Raw genomic sequence first — 17163 nt, 5'->3', positions numbered from 1 at the left:
CAGTCTGCACGGGCTCATCAGGAACATCTCTTTTATGGAATGTTTATTTAAAGGAGAGCTCTTTTATACAAAAATCCAGTCTAGATGAAAAATGTTGTCCTTCATTAGCCTATGCAGATTGCACAGGCTTATCTGGGATGACACTTTAAATAGATTGAGTCCAATTTTTAAAGAATAAGGCTCAAATGATAAATGAATAATCTTTTTTTAAACAAAAAATACTGACGTTCTTCTTGATATAATAGCAATGAAGAAAGTTTTTTTTAAGACTTATAAACATGTACACCTTTACTATTACTAACACTATTTTAATAAAGAATCTCACACAAACATTCAGAAACACTGATTGCAGTCAGACCTCATTATCCAGGATCCCCTTTGTGAAGACCTCTCCAGTGTCCTTGTCGATACAGATGGACTCTTGGGACAGGCTGTTAACTTATTATATGCGGCCTGCTTCGTGTTGAAACCGTACTCCATGTTGTTGGAGGAGCCGTCGTATTGGGCTCTCAGTCTGTAAACCTTCGTGTCTGAAAATGGTCATATAGCCAATAATTTCAAAACAGTCTCTTTCAAACCAAAACGATCTTGCACCGGCAAAATCAGAAAAATAAGTGGCAAGTAGAGTGAAGTTCAAATGTTGGTTGTCTGGCCTGGGAACTAATGGCTCATATGTTTAAACGGTAGAAATAACTTATATATTTTTTTTAGAATTTAGGCCACTCCAAAATGATTTGTTGGTCGTCGGATTTGCCGCACATATTTTTTTTCAAATTGGAAAAAAAGTATTTTTTACCGCTCGCATTCATTTTTGTTTCCATCTGTTACAACTGTGCATGTGTTTTTTTTTATTTGTTAAAAAAAGAAAAAAAGCAATCTCGCAGAAACGATTTTGACGCCGAGTATGAATGCCAAATATAGTGATTCGTAACCTTTTTAATCGATAACTGTAGTCGCTCGAAAATTCGATCGAGACGACCAGAAAAATGGCTTCCTGCGTGACCGTTAAGAACAAATTGCGGTGAAAAGTTGCTTCAGCCAACCCTTATATATTTAAACACATCTGCTTCGTACTGTGACTTATTTGAATGTGTTTGTTCACGTTCGAACATGCAATTATCAGCAGATACCGTTGAAGCATGTTCAATTTAACAACATCAGGAAACATGACGTAAGTTTTTGTATGCATTTTCTTCATTAAATGGGCATATGGACGGTATTTCCCTATATGTAGGCAATTTTTTCCTATAACACAATTTTAAGTGAACAAAAAATTATCATAAATCAATAAAGTCGGGTTGTAAAAGAGTCACAGGGACAATATTTTAGAAGTATTAAAATACATGTAGGTGGTTGATGGAAAATGTTTTACAGCTAGGTCGGTTTATCTTAGAAACATCAAAAAAGTTCTTTGTAATTAGAGCTGCAATGGTACTGAGAAAATGCAAGATAAAACCGTCTGCTGACAAGTTTAACAGAGGTCGTCAATGTACACTACCCATAATTCAACAAAAAGGTCAAAAGTCACTTCCTTTAAATATGGCGTCTATCCAAACATTTGATGGTAGTGACCAACAAAAATCATTTCGAAATGCGTTGATTTGAGTACGATACCAAACCTACCGAATTCAATTGGATTCTTTAACCTTTGCTGTATTCTGACTATTTGATACGGAAAGGTGTAGGTTTTATCTTTACCTGTAATTACCACGCGCGCAATTGGCTGCTTATTACTTTAGTCATCCAATCAATAAGCCAGTTACGGTCTACTTTCGGAAAATGTGTCAAAATGGCTGAACAAGTTGTGGCGGACAAATTGAAATTATCAGATGCGCTTAAGAAGCTAAAATAAAAAAGTGGCAGAATTTTGGGGTTCGGGATAGTAGCCCTCCCGATAAAGCAAAGTGTAAACTGTGCTTCACGGATGCAAACATAACGTTCATTTAGCAAGACTAAGAGGTAGCACAAGTGCAACTACTCAAGTCACCAGCCAGAAAAGAAGTTCTGTTTTTGTTTGGAATTTGTTATGTTTACAGGGGTGTCAATTTTCCGGATTATTCCGGAAATCCGAATTTAAGCCGTCCAGGGTTGATTTTGAGGTGAATGTTAATCCGATGAGTTTGTTTAAGGCGGGTGGAGGTAGGGAAAAATTCTTTTAGTGCGGGATCATTTCAGAACGAATATTGTTATAGCATCTTCGGCATTCCGGACATTTGCGCTTGGTACCGATTTTATTTATTGATTTCTGATTGGTAAGCGGCTGGCACTGACATAAGCAGGCACTGGCAAAGTAAAGCACTGCAATATCATATTTTAAAACAATATGTTAATCAAATTATATATTGACTGCGTATTTGCTAGGTTACTGGTTACTGGTTTTCATTTTCTGCAGTCAAACGATATGCATATTTTATTTCATTTGCAAATGATGTATCGCAACATGTTTTCGGACAGTCGTTTTCGGATACGCTGGTTTGTTAATTTCATTTCGAAGTTCTTAATATCATTTGTTTAGAATGACAAATACACCTGCCGTGTTACGGATGGTTTGGTTTATAATATTTTGCATTGTACTCACCAGAAATTGCACCTAGAAAGACTATAAAAAAAGAAAAATAAGCTAGGGCTCGGGGGTTTGGGCCCTCTCTTCCCTTCATTCTACGGCCTAATTTTCCGGATTTCAAATTTGGGCCAATTGACACCCCTGTGTTTATTAGAGAATGTGCTTCGTCCTACAGGTAACAGGTGATGCTGTCACGTCACAATGGTAGACATGCTTGTAGCGGTTTTGGATATTATTATAATAGTGATAGTACTATCACTCCACTGATTCCAGATGTTCTTATTATTATTTATTCAGTCTTGGCCAAACATGGCCGGACCGACGGACATGTCCTGTAAAATTGTGTAAGGTCCGGCCTGTCTGTCAAATTTACAGGACCGAGTGTCCGGTAAAAAAAACAAAACGAATTCATCGGTTTGTATAAGTTTGTTTATGGCTCTGAAAGTTTTCTGAGGTGAAAAAACAGCAATAGCGTCTTTATACACGTGCTTTTCCATACCAACGCTCTTTCTGCTGACAGAATTTTCCGAGGGCACCTGATTGGTCCATTTATGTGCATCTTACGAATGTGGGTCAGGACGGTCCAAATCCATGACAGCCTAGTCGCTTAGCAAGATAATCATAAATCTGATTATTACAATTTAAATGATACAGATATCAATTTGTGTGGTTTTAAAAGCAATAGTAATGCATAATAATGATCATTGTCATTCAAACAGTTATTATCTAGGCTATAAATGTCCATGCGTGAAACAGGTCGGTTGTCATTTTTCGAGGCCGTTGTCGGTTTAGGCTGTATTGACCAGACTCATACCTGACATGCGCACTAAGCGTAGCTTAGTTAAATAAGTTAGTATCAGCTACTTTTGTTTTGGAAATTGTTCTTAAGATATAATAAAGAAACGATTATATTTACTGTTAACATGCGTTAAAAAAAAATTGTTTTAACTAAACCAGGCTAGTACCATGTATGGCGTGTATTATTATTTAACGTCAGATACAAATGTGTGACCTTTAAATTAATAGCTATTTAATCATTTTATATCATAAACACCTTGATCCCAGCAATGAAACCAAGTTATTTTACTATTATATTCTGTAGCCAGTAGGTCCTATAAAAAAAGAGGAGGTCCTGTATTTTTTCCCATTTTACAGGACCTACTGTCCAGTAAATATTTGCCTTGTTTGGATTTGACTGTTTATTTAATTTTATATTATTGTGTATTCAACACAATCTTCTAGACAAAAGTTTTTTATATTAAAATTGAGTCCTAATTTGCTATTCTTTTCTATGTGTTTTATTGACATAGTTTGAAAGACAATTGGCAGTTTCTTGCAAAATATTTCTTACAAATGTTAATTTAACACACTTTCAACAGTTTTAAAACTCTGTTTAACCAACCAAACTGTGTCAAACAAATACCGGTACACAATTTGACAAATGCCCATGATATCTAGGTATGCGACACTTTTGAACAGAAATGTTTATTTTGACACAGAAGATTGAATTTATGATAAAACTAGGTTTGAAGATGAATCAAATCGAAAAAATCGGTATCGGAGTGTCTGAAATCGAAATCGAATCGAGCTGTTGGTGAATCGCTGCAGCTCTATTTGTATTTGTATACATTTATTTCAGAAAAATACAATACCGTACTATGCCCCTTTTAAAATAAGGTATCAACAATGCAGGGCTTTTTTTCCTTCTTTGGAAACCGCCAAAAACAGCCCTTTCCCCTCGGATTTTTTTTCCCCTCAGCAGGTAAATTTTCCCCCAGACTTCATTTTTTCCCCTAAAAAAAAAACATTTTTTTTTAAACTTTAAATACATACATGTAAGTTAACCTAATCAAGTGTAGAAAATATAACATTTTGCATAATTAAATTATCTGTTGCCTTGAATTTGTTTTAAAAACAGCAATATATGTTAAATTGATTATTTAAGACTTTCCTTATTTCCCCCAAAATTTGGCGTTGCGCATGATTTTTTTCCCCATAATCCGGCTTTTCGTGCGATTTTTTTCCCCTCAAAAAAGGTCAGGCCCTTTCCCCAAAATCAGATAAAAAACCCTGCAATGGATTATATGCATGGCCTTTGTCCGACTGTCTGTCATTATCATTTTGATGATTGTCCCTCTTCAAGTGCTATTGCAACATGGTAAACCTTTTCACAGCTTGCAACATGGTATACCTTTCACAGCTTTCACTATTGAAAACTTCGAACAAATATAAGCAGCAGTAGGTAGACATGTGTTCCTCACTTCAATGACATAGTTATATTTTGTGGCTGCAAATTCATAAAACAGCGCAGAATCTTCATGGAAGGGTTATTTTATATACATTATTTTACTATTTGCATTAGAAGATGTATTATTAAAACTTACAAGTAATGCTATTCCTGATATAAAAACACAAGCTTTAGACTTGTGTTCTACATTTTAAAGTTTAAGTGCTGAAACCTAATTATGTCCCCCACTATAGTAGTGGGGGACATATTGTTTTTGCCCTGTCTGTTGGTCTGTCTGTTGGTCTGTTGGTCTGTCTGTTTGCGCCAACTTTAACATTTTGCAATAACTTTTGCTATATTGAAGATAGAAACTTCATATTTGGCATGCATGTGTATCTCATAAAGCTGCACATATTGAGTGGTGAAAGGTCAAGGTCAAGGTCATCCTTCAAGGTCAGAGGTCAAATATATATATGGCCAAAATCGCTCATTTTATGAATACTTTTGCAATATTGAAGATAGCAACTTGATATTTGGCATGCATGTGTATCTCATGGAGCTGCACATTTTGAGTGGTGAAAGGTCATGGTCATCCTTCAAGGTCAGAGGTCAAATATATGTGGCCCAAATCACTTATTTTATAAATACTTTTGCAATATTGAAGATAGCAACTTGATATTTGGCATGCATGTGCATCTCATGGAGCTGCACATTTTGAGTGGTGAAAGGTCAATGTCAAAGTTATCCTTCACAAGGTCAAGGTCATCCTTCAAAGTCAAACGTCATATAGGGGGACATTGTGTTTCACAAACGCATCTTGTTTTAGTGCAGTTTTATTTGAAAAGTATGTAACTCATAGATATATTATTGCTTGTTTGTACAAAGATTCTTTTGTTTGTGTAAGAATTGATTTGAATGAAAACTGTTTAAGCCTGTATCTCTTGTTAATGCAATATTTTTCTATCAAAATGTTATTTTCTTATTCTTCGTTCTTTGCTCGCTTGAAAATTTTCCTGTTTTCAAAAATATAAATATTTTTTTTGCTCGCCTCTTCAACTTTTTTCAAAAAAATCTGTAGACCAACAAATCAATTTGGAGTGGTCTTAATGAGGTTCCTAGATCTCTGTAAAGAAGGATGGCAGGTTTTTAATCAATGTATTTTAAAGTACCACAATCGGATGCCACATTCCAACGCTATGTCACCCTCTGCTTTGTTGTTCCATAGAAGGTTTTTTAAAGTTATTATGCAATGTAATTCAAATTAAACACATCACCGAAACACGACCTATTGGGCATTATTTAAACACCAAGTACAGGACCACTAAATCATGTTCATTATCCTGCAGACTGCACAGGCTAATCAGGGACAATAATCTCCGCCTAAACTTAATTTTTGCGAAGAAAATACTTTCTTTGATCAAAACATATCATAAAAGCTGAAAGTTCCGTTCCTGATTTGCCAGTACGGAATGCACAGGCTAATCTTGGAAAACACTTAATGCACATGTATTAAACTCAATTTTCTCAGAGCTTGACTCATATAAAGAGGCTTTGGAGCTGTAATGGGGTCTCACCTTCAGACTCTCATGAAGTGAGAACTGGTTCATGGAATTGACCCAAATGAACCTGTCCACTTGTCCAGCGACTGTGAAGTAGAATACATGATGAAAGAACTGGTACAATCAAATATATTTTGTATTTAAGAAAAATTGGCATAACCATTATACTTTCAAGAAATATCTTATTAAAGAGTTGTATATGAATACAAAAGTGAAAAGTGGGAATGTACACTGGTTTAAACCGGTGTCTATATTTATGAGAAACACAATTGATATGCAATATTAAAATCTATTTAATGTAAAATAGAGTTCAATGTACATATGTTAATGCTTGATGATCCATTTGTATCGGCCTTAATGCGTTTTATATGTGAACAATGTTAAAAAAAATCTTTTCTTTAAAAAGAAAATGAAAATCAAATACTGAACAAGTAAATCTACATTATTGATATCTAGCTTTGAAAGCAGACATTACGACATGTTACTAGGCATATCAGGAAGAAGAGTTGAAACATGTTCTCCTTTCCTGTATATTATACTAACTAAAAATGTGTCAAAGACACTGGTGCCCTCACTACAGGTGCTTGTACATTATATCACACATTATAATCTACAGGGTACAAAAATACAAAGGGCCATAATTCTGCCAAAACTTATGGCAGCCATTATTCCTTTCTTAACAAGCATCTTCATATTACAGCAATTCAGCTGTGAAAGTTAGAATGCATTCCCCCAAGCATTTAATGATAAGTACCGGTACTGGTTGAAAACAAAAAATGTTGAGACAATAGATTCTAGAGTGGGAAAACAGGAAAAGGATTATTAGGTATTCTTTCAAAAGATGTCCCAGCCAGTTTCCTTCTCCAAAGAACATCTCCATAACTAGGTCATTCAACTATTTAAGTGTGATTGGTATCCACATTGTTTTTAAATTAGAGTTGAAAACACAACATTTTGGGTTTTGTTGATGGTCACCGTACTAGACTTTCTATAAGTTTGAGGAATTTTTCATTTATGTATAAGTTTATTATCAAATGTCACGAAGTCAAGTAATCATAAATCCCTTTAAAGGGACATACTGATGGAATACAGTATAATATTTTAAAAACAGCAATCTTATCTATTAATTTATTAAATGTTGGCTCCACACACAGGTGTTGTTTTCAAAATGCTCTGATGGTAACATATGTATTATATATATATATAGTAAAAGTTGTCCAGGTGACACCCTTGGTCTGCGAGAAAATAACAGTGTTGTTTTTTTGTTTAAATTTTGGGCCTGTAGTTAGAAGGATCCATTCATTATTGAAAAAAGTACACTATTTTTCCAAAATTGGACCTAAAAAAATCCACTTTAAGGTTTCCACTCCATTTTTTCCTTTAAAATTATTTCCAAAATTTACTTTATCTATGATCATATACAGTCGAAACTGACCTAACGGCCACCTGCATTTACCGGTCACCTACAGACAACGGTCAGTCTGGAATCCCCCCGATGAAGAACACTATATTACACTTGAATATAACAGCTACCTGTCCATAAAGGCTAACGGCCACTATATTCCACTGCAAAATTCATGTTTGACCTGAAATCAACGGTCACGCGTCAGTCTTCCCGAGTCACAAAATTTAAAATCACAGCACATCATTTGTCCGTCTATTTTGCGGTTAAAGCGTCTCATAGCGGTAATTTTCTTTTATATTACAGAAGCAGCCCGCTGCGAGTAAACAAATAATAAGGTTTTGAGACGGTTTGTTTTTCGGGGATAACTGTGGGGGTATCTTCAAAAGAAAATTTGTTAGAGTTTGTGACACGTTTAAATAAATTATCGCTAATTAAATGACCGCTAATTAGTACATTGTACTTACAACATTGAGTATCGATTTGAAAATAACATTTTCGGATCATTCTTTAAAAGAGCTTTCTTGCGTACACAACACTTTTAAAAGCAATTGGAATAATAAATTACGGAATAACAATGAGTGGTTAACGTAAGTTCCTCACATTAGAGAGGCGAGTCAAGTGTTTGAAACTGTTTGAATCAGGAAAGAGTTCGCGTGTAATAGCAAGTAAGCTCTGTGTTGGACGTACGCGAGTGCAGAGTTTGCTTAAGCGTAAGCGAGAAATTATGCTTTTTGTGTGTTGTTTGCGTACGAATAAATTTTAACAAACTTTTTGCGTCTTTTTCTTTGAATTAGAACGGTACAATTACACTGTACGATCTCGGTCTATGATGTAGCGAATCCGCGTTTTAGACTTGTGCGGACGTGACGTTAATGGCATGTGACAAGCTTTATTTACTGAATGAACGAGATGCATGAGTAAACAATTATACCAGCGTTGATAAAGTCATTGCTTTAGTTTAACAATATGCCATTAAATCAATCTATAAGATATTATTCTTTATTATTCAATGTACACACGTAAGTTGATTCTTTTATTATGCTCAGTTTACGGCAATGAGCCTTTGTTTTACACTGTGTGCAAACGACTGGGTGGGGTAACGACGTAGAAATACTACCAACTGACTAACCATCTTAAAATTGTGATCTGAATTCAACGGTCTCCTGTGGACAACAGTCACTTTGGTCATTTTCCTTGACTGACCGCTGTTCTCAGGTTTGACTGTACTCTATGTTGAACTTGAGAATAAGTTAATGTTATATTGAAATCAAATAAGGCCTTCTTAATTAATGGCCTCTCTGGTCCTATATCCTGTATATAATATGTAAAAATCTATTTTCAAGAAGGACTGGTTTCAGATGAAAACAAAAACTGGTCATGCTCGAATGATGGACATGCCATTTTAAACCTGACAAGTAAGAAAGCAAATCGCTTTCAACGAACAATGATAAACGATAAATACTATCATATGATCTTTTTGTAATAATTATGACAATTATATAAATCTGTGATGAAACACATGTAACATTGTTAACACTTGTTTTATTAAACAGCTCTATTTATTTGTTTGATTTTGAATTTCTTATTTCGTTTTAAAATAATTGGTAAGATTTCACAGGTAAATATACATGAGGGAAGGGGTTGGTTCCGTTTGACTGGCGCTCTATTTTTACGACTTGCATAACAGGTTTTCCTACATGTGTATTCTGTTTCCATTCAGCCACTTTAGCAATATATCTTTAACATATATTGGTTTTAGTGGTTTATAATGGATTGACTGAAATCTTCATATATATTTCAGTTTTTAAAATAACTTTTACTAATTTCAAACAAATGCCACAAACACTAGCTATTGTTCTTCATTTATATATCGAATCTATACTCTTGTGTTTATGAAGTCCTGATGTTCATGGTGGTTTGCAGGAGTGGTTTCAACGATGCAGAAGCAAATAGTCTTATTGAGAAGCTTAAGAACAGGATCAGAGAAGAAAATATGAGTAAGAATAAAATATGAGCACGGTCTTATGTGGTATGTGGCCAGCCTAGCTCCAGACCTTCCTGCAGCCAGACGGTGCATTCTTGTTTGGTCAGGAGCCACCTGGCCTTTTAATGAGATTCCAAAATTTTGTGAGACTTTTTAGCGGACAGGGTAGCTCCTTACCAGACTGTGAGAGCTTGTAGGTTGTAAACGCAGTCTGTTTCGGTAATTTATTCAAATTTGTTGACTTAATTTTATAGAAATGTTCAGCATTCAACATTTTATTAAACCAATATTATGCTTTAACATAAACCATAGTTATGGTGTAATACTGATAATCCACAAAACCATATATTTTCAGGATATGCACTTGGTATGATCAGCTGTTATGATCCGGCTACTCCCAATAATTATACTCGTATCACCATAGAAGAGGGACTGAACTTCATAAAACTATTGCGATATAACTTCAATTTTGGGACTGTCTATGTCAAAGCTGGACTGGATTATGAGGTCTGAAAATATAGAACATATTTATATTTTTTTTTTTAGAACATATTTTGTGTTTTTTGTACAGGAATAAAATAATAATTGTTCCCTACCGGTTTCACCGGAGGGGACTTATGGTTTGCGCTCTGTGTGTCCGTCTGTCCGTCGGTCTGTCACACTTTTCTGGATCCAGCGATAACTTTAAAAGTTTGTAATATTTTTTCATGAAACTTGAAACATGGATAGATGGCAATATGGACATTATACACGTCATTTCAATTTATTCCTGCGTCAAAAATTCTGGTTGCTATGGCAACAAATAGACTAGAAATACTGCTGAAAATAGTGGTTTTCTGGATCATGTGATTTCTTTAATAGTTCTTAATATTTTTTAATAAAACTTGCAACATGGATAGATGGCAATATGGACATTATGCACGTGATTTCATTTTGTTCCTAGGTAAAAAAAATTGTGGTTGCTATGGCAACCACACAAAATAATTCTGATAATGGTGGAATTTCTGACAATAGTGGAGCCAGTAGGGGACCATATTGCTTGAAAATAGCCTTGTATGTTGTATTTTTGTGGGGAAAATCTAAACCACTTACCTTTGGGAGTGATTCAGATGTGCATGCTTTGCAAATCAGTATGCACTTAAATATCTTTATTTAAAAATAAGCCAAATATAGGCTGTAACACATTGAAAACATCAAATGATCATTCAATCAAGTCTTTTTCTTGGAAAACTGTGCTTAATGCATGTGCGTAAAGTGTCATCCCAGATAAGCCTGTGCGGTTATTACTAATCAGGGACTTAATAAGTTGGTTTTTAATTTTGAAGAGACTTCTTTTAAACTTTAAAATCTATGATGCAGAGAGTGTCAATGGACTGAACAGGCTAATCTTGGACAACACTTTACGCAAAGGCATTAAGACCAGTATTCCGAGAACGAGGCTCAATTAAACAAAATTCAAAATTAATTGCGTTCTAAAAAATCTGGGCATAACGCCTGTGCGTAAAGTGTCATCCCAGATTAGCCTGTGCAGTTCGCACAGGCTAATCAGGAACAACACTTTCTGCTTTTATGACATTTTTTGTTTAAAGTCTCTTCTTTGCAAAAATCCAATTAAGGCGGAAATTGTCGTCCCTGATTAGCCTGTGTGGACTGCACAGGCTAGTCTGGGATGAAACTTTACGCACATGCATTATGCCCAGTTTTCTCAGAACACAACTCAAATGAAATCACGGTACTGCATGTGTATAATGGTTTGAACAAAGCGGAAGTACAGCTTGGTGTTATTATGCAGGGCGTTATTTCATCAATGCTTGTGTGTGATAAAATGGAATGCCTGTAGAGGTGATACAAATTGTAAAAACAAATACCATCAGACCCTTGCAGTTATGATTAAAGGGCTCTTAACCCTTATCACTTCAGAAGTAAAGTGTTTTTTTTATAGCTATATGCAACTAGCATACAATCAAGAACTACTTGCAGGCTGTTCAGGTACTCTTTTCATGCATATTGTGTACTGTATGAAGGGTTTGATACTCTGTTTGAGCCCAGCAGGGCTTAATGCATGTGTGTAAAGTGTCATCCCATATAAGACTTTGCAGTCAATGCAGGATTATCCACAATTACACTTTCCGACTAAACTAGATTTTTTTTTAAAAGATGCTTTCTTTAAACAAAAAATTCCATAAAAGCTTAAAATGTGGTCCCTGTTTAGCCTTTGAAAAGACTGCTTAGGCTAACCTGGGATGACACTTTACCCATATGCATTAACCCCAGTTTTCTCAGATTGAGGCTTGTTTATGTTGCAGATTTACATTCTCTGTTTATGTTGCAGATTTACATTCTCTGTTAATGTTGCAGATTTACATTCTCTGTTTATGTTGCAGATTTACATTCTCTGTTAATGTTGCAGATTCACACTCTCTGTTTATGTTGCAGATTTACACTCTCTGTGTATGTTGCAGATTTACACTCTCTGTTTATGTTGCAGATTTACATTCTCTGTTTGTGTTGCAGATTCTTGTGAGCAACAAGAACCAACAGAATGAGAAGACCATTTCTCTAGCATGTATCAGCGTTAATGGAAAGGTAACAGGCTCGCTGTTTTTGTCCAAGACGGAAAACAGTAGTGAAAATTGAGCTGTGCTCTGGAAAAAAGGGGTTTAATGCATGTGTGTAAAGTGTTGTCCCAGTTTGGCCTGTGCAGTCCGGACTAGGGTTATCAGAGACAACCCTCTACACTGTTATGTTTTTTTTGTTGTAAGAAAGTCTTTTCTGTATGAAAATTGATCTTAGTGTCATCACTGCGGTTTGCTAAGGTTAATCTGCGACAACACTTTCCACACATGCATTAAGCCCAGTTTTCCAACAACAAGACTCAATTCTATGATAAAACAACAAATAATGGATCTAATCAATCAAACAAACAAAAAAGTATCAAATCAAGATAAAGATTCAGTCACTTTAACTATACAAAAGTAAGCTTTTTTTGTCCCCTACCGGTTTCACCGGAGGGGACTTATGGTTTGCGCTCTGTCTGTGATTCTGTGTGTGTGTCACATTTTTTCTGGATCCTGCAATAACTTTGAAAGTTCTTCATATTTTTTCATGAAACTTGAAACATGGATAGATGGTAATATGGACAGTATGCACGTTATTTCATTTTCTTCCTAAGTCAAAAATTGTGGTTGCTATGACAACATATATAAAAAAAATCTGACAATGGTGGAGCTGGTAGGGGAATATATTTCTCGGCAATAGTTTAGTTTACCATGCATTTAAATATTTATACAATTTTGTGTCTATCTTTCCAGTTTATATGATTTGTTAAAAACATGGGTGTTTGGTTTGTTCCGAGATTCGGATGGGGATATTTACTACTCAAAGTAAGGGCAACTGGGCATAATTTCAGCTATGTTGGGAAAAATGTCATCATAAAATGTTATCAGGTTTGTTCCAATAATATGTTCAGTTTGACATGATCATGAATTAAATTTCACAGTTTAAATATGAAGGAATCTGTGGATTCTACATGTTATGTCTTTGCTCCTATATTGTTTTAGGTCGTTGTGGAATCCAAAATGGTCATTAATGATATCAATGACAACACCCAGTGTGGATTGGAGACTCCTACTCTGCAAGCATTAACGAGGTTGGTGTGGCTTTTTAGTCAGTTCATATGGAAATTTAAGATAATTATGTACCAATAGAATGTATGGCTATTGGTTTATTCTAGAAATAAGTCTACATATGTGCCTGCTAATAGTGACTGGTCACATATGATAATTATTTATTTGATGTTTGAACACATGCACAGACCAATGGGGACATACCTCTTCACCATTCCTGAATAGCAGGACACAAAAAGTGCTTTAGCATTTATTAATAGTGTGTTATGATGTTGCTGCAGTTGCTAATGATTATAGTGTTGGTGGTGGTGATTATGATGACGATGGCAATGTACTGTTTAATACTGATATATGTTTGCAGTTTCTCCCTGGTCCATTGCTGATGGCGGTGATAAATGATCCACTAATCATTGTGGAGGACAGGGATGGTGTAGACAACAGCATTGTCACCCTGAACTGCACCGCAATTGAGATCTCCCCCAGTAATATTGTAGAGGTAAGTTAACTGTTATTGTGCTTTACCTACAGGCAAACCGTCCGTTCAGTTTAAGGTCAATGTTATGTTACTATGGCTACATGCAGAAGTTCAGTACAGTGCAAGGTCAATGTTATATTACTATGGCAACATGCAGGAAGTCAGTACAGTGCAAGGTCAATGTTATATTACTATGGCTACATACAGAAAGTCAATACAGTACAAGGTCAATGTAATATTGCTATGGCTACAGGAAAGAAGTCTGAACGGTGCAAGGTCAATGTTATATTACTATGGCTACATAAAGGACGTCAGTACAGTACAAGGACAGTGTTATATTGTTATGGCTTTATACAGGATGTCAGTACAGTACAGGGTCAATGTTATATTACTATGGCAACATGCAGGAAGTCCGTTCAGTACTAGGTCAATGTTATATTACTATGGCTCATTAGGTCATTGTCGACCTGAAATGGCCCACAAGTCACCCTGGGGTAACTAGAAGCCGATTCATGTCACTTCGGGTGACTTCAAGCCGACGCTAGTGATCCCCGGGTGGCTAAAATCGGCTTCATGACACCCCAGGGTGACATGAATCGGCTTCTAATCATCCCAGGGTGACATGAATCGGCTTCTTATCACCCCAGGGTGACATGAATCAGCTTCTAGTCATCCCCGGGTGACTTCAAGCCATTTCAGGTCGACAATGACCCAATGAGCGTAGTACAAGGTAAATGATACATTACTTTGGCTACAGACAGGTAGTCAGTACAGTACAAGGTGCATGTTATATTGCTTTGGCTACTCTGTATTTAAGACAATTGTCCACAAGCTGGTTGTTGTTTGTAAATTTGTATTTGCTGGTTTATGAATACAATTATTGGGTTATTACCTATGCTCCATTCATTGTTTTAATAGCTGACAGTTCTTGAGCCTCGCTTCTGTTGATCCTGTTAACCAGTGACTAACAGATTTTGGAAATCATTTGACATCACTATCCATCCATGTGTAAAAAGTTTGAACATTTGAAGCTATTATCATGGAAAATTCAGTTTCCAATGTATTACGCCAAAATCATATTTCCTTTTTAGCTCACCTGATTACTCAGGTGAGCTTTTGTGACCAGTCTTTGTCCGTTGTCTGTCCGTCCGTCATCCACATTTGTTTGTAAACACTCTAGGGGCCACATTTCTTGTCGGATCTTCATGAAACTTTGTCAGAAGATTTGTCCCAATGATCTCTTGATAGAGTACAAAACTGGGTCATGCTGGGTTAAAAACTAGGTCACTAGGTCAAAAAAAAGAAAAACCTTGAAAACACTGTAGAAATCACATTTCATGCCAAATCTTTATGTAACTTTGCCTTAATGATATGTTGGTTGAGTTCAAAAGTGGTTCTGGTCCCTTGAAAAACATGGCCGCCAGTGGGCGGGGCAGTTTTCCCTATTTGGCTTTAGAGAAACCTTGTAAACACTCTTGAAGTCACAATTTTTGCCCAATCATCATGAAAGTTGGTCAAAACATAGGTTTTATTGATATCTCGGACGAGTTACAAAATGGTCCAGATCAGTGAAAAAACATGGCCGCCAGTGGGCGGGGCATTTTACTATAAATGAATATAGTGAAAACATGTGGACACTCTAGAAGTCACATGTTTTGCCCAATTCTCATGAAATAATGGTCAAAATGATTGCCTTAATGATATGTAACTTTGACAAAGTATTTGCCATAATGATATGTTGGCTGAGTTCAAAAGTGGTTCCGGTCAGTTGAAAAACATGGCTGCCAGTGGGCGGGGCAGTTTTCCTTATTTGGCTATAGAGAAACCTTGTAAACACTCTAGAAGTCACAATTTTTGCCCAATCATCATGAAAGCTGGTCAAAATATTGGTTTTGATTTATATCTCGGACAAGTTCAAAAATGGTCCAGATCAGTGAAAAAACATGGCCGCCAGTGGGCGGGGCATTTTTCTCTATATGTATACAGTGAAAACATGTGAACACTCTAAAAGTCACATTTTTGGCCCAATTTTCATGAAATTTGGTCAGAACATTTGTTTCCTTGATACAAGAGTTGAGTTTAAAATATTGAAACTTAGTAAAAAGATTGGTTTTATATATATCTCAGATGAGTTTGCAAATGGTCCCGATCGGTAAAAAAACATGGCCGCCAGGGGGTGGGGCAGTTTTCCTTATGTGACTAGAGAGAAACCTTTTTTTGCCTAATCATCATGAAACGTAGTCAATACATTGGTTTTATTGATTTCTCTGACAAGTTTGAAAATTGCTCAGATCGGTAAAACACACTTTTCAGCTCACCTGATTTGTCAGGTGAGGTTTTAGGATTGGTCTTTGTCCGCCGTCCGTCCATATTTGGGTTGTAAACACTTTTTCTAATCACATTTCTTAAGCATTCTTTATCAAAGTTGCTGGAAGATCTCGGTCAAGATTGATAATGAGCGAAATCACATAATTGATGCCATAATTATTGCCCTTAGATTGTCCAAATGTTCATTATATTATACAAAATCCTTGTAAACACACTAGAGGTCACAATTTTGTTTAAGATTTTATGAATCTTGGTCATTATATTTATTTTTGTAAGCAATTAACTTTGATGTTTGGTAAGGGGGGTCAACTCAAAATATAGGTAACCAGGTCAAATCTTACAAAAACAAAAACACTCCATACGCTAGAGTTTTGGTTCAATAATGATGAAACTTGACAAGGATGTTTGTCTTAACAATATCTATGTCAAGTTTGACATTTGGTAAAGATTGAATGAACAGACTCCTCTCAGGTGAGCGAACTAGGGTCATCTTGTCCCTCTTGTTTCTTTTATTCCACAGCCTTGCATCAACGGCAAGTACTTCAACTTCCAAGCACACCCCTATGGACAGAGTGACTATCGCCACTGGTATTTTAACATCACCGCAACCAGGCTGACCTATACAGGGATCACCTCGTTCAAAATCATCCTGAATGCAGTTGTTAGGAACCAGTGCACATTTCTTAGCCCAGCCCTCCCCCTCCAGATCATTGATCAATATGATTAATATTAAACTCTGCTCTATTCTCAACATACAAAATTAATCTAAGAGATGTCTTGTAAAATATTGACCAATGAGAAGTATAGTGAAATATTTACCACTGGGAGTCATGAAATATAATATTGACCAATGAGAAGTCTTGTAAAATTTTGTCAAATAAGATTCTTATATGATATTGATAAATTAGAAGTCTTGTTATATTTTGGGTTTCATTTCAACTAAATTTTGATTTGAGAATAAGATTTATCATAGTTTAGAGCCAAGAGTGTTCTAAA

At 35.8% G+C, this 17163-nt stretch overlaps 2 protein-coding genes across 3 annotated transcripts in view; both read left to right on the top strand.

Moving 5' to 3' along the window:
• The window catches only part of LOC127833554 (hemicentin-1-like), a 168466-nt gene that overhangs the window by 16895 nt on the left and 134408 nt on the right, over positions 1–17163 (top strand). The gene's annotated exons all lie outside the window — the stretch shown is intronic.
• LOC127833559 (uncharacterized) lies at positions 965–16822 on the top strand. Of its 2 annotated transcripts, XR_008027475.1 has the most exons (7): positions 965–1171; positions 9678–9751; positions 10094–10245; positions 12253–12324; positions 13299–13387; positions 13726–13860; positions 16688–16822. XR_008027475.1 is itself a non-coding variant. In XM_052358869.1 (6 exons), exons 1-6 carry the CDS (start codon positions 1140–1142, stop codon positions 13745–13747), a joined length of 441 nt encoding a protein of 146 aa, XP_052214829.1. In that variant the 5' UTR covers positions 965–1139; the 3' UTR covers positions 13748–14159. The 2 variants fall into 2 exon arrangements, 1 of the variants encoding a protein (XP_052214829.1); XM_052358869.1 differs by lacking the exon at positions 16688–16822 and having other exon boundaries at positions 13726–14159.

Source organism: Dreissena polymorpha, chromosome 6 (genome assembly GCF_020536995.1).
Source record: "Dreissena polymorpha isolate Duluth1 chromosome 6, UMN_Dpol_1.0, whole genome shotgun sequence".
Taxonomy (NCBI): Eukaryota; Metazoa; Mollusca; class Bivalvia; order Myida; family Dreissenidae; genus Dreissena; species Dreissena polymorpha.
Note: the sequence above shows the minus strand (reverse complement) of the source record. Positions and strands in the feature narration are given on the sequence as shown.

What these genes read in the sequence shown, in the direction of transcription:
- LOC127833559 (XM_052358869.1), top strand. Translation starts at nt 1,140, where the DNA reads ATGTTCAATTTAACAACATCAGGAAACATGAC. An exon ending in GTATCAGCGTTAATGGAAAG is followed by an intron (nt 12,325 to 13,298) that starts GTAACAGGCTCG and finishes ATATTGTTTTAG; the next exon opens with GTCGTTGTGGAATCCAAAAT. An exon ending in ACTCTGCAAGCATTAACGAG is followed by an intron (nt 13,388 to 13,725) that starts GTTGGTGTGGCT and finishes ATATGTTTGCAG; the next exon opens with TTTCTCCCTGGTCCATTGCT.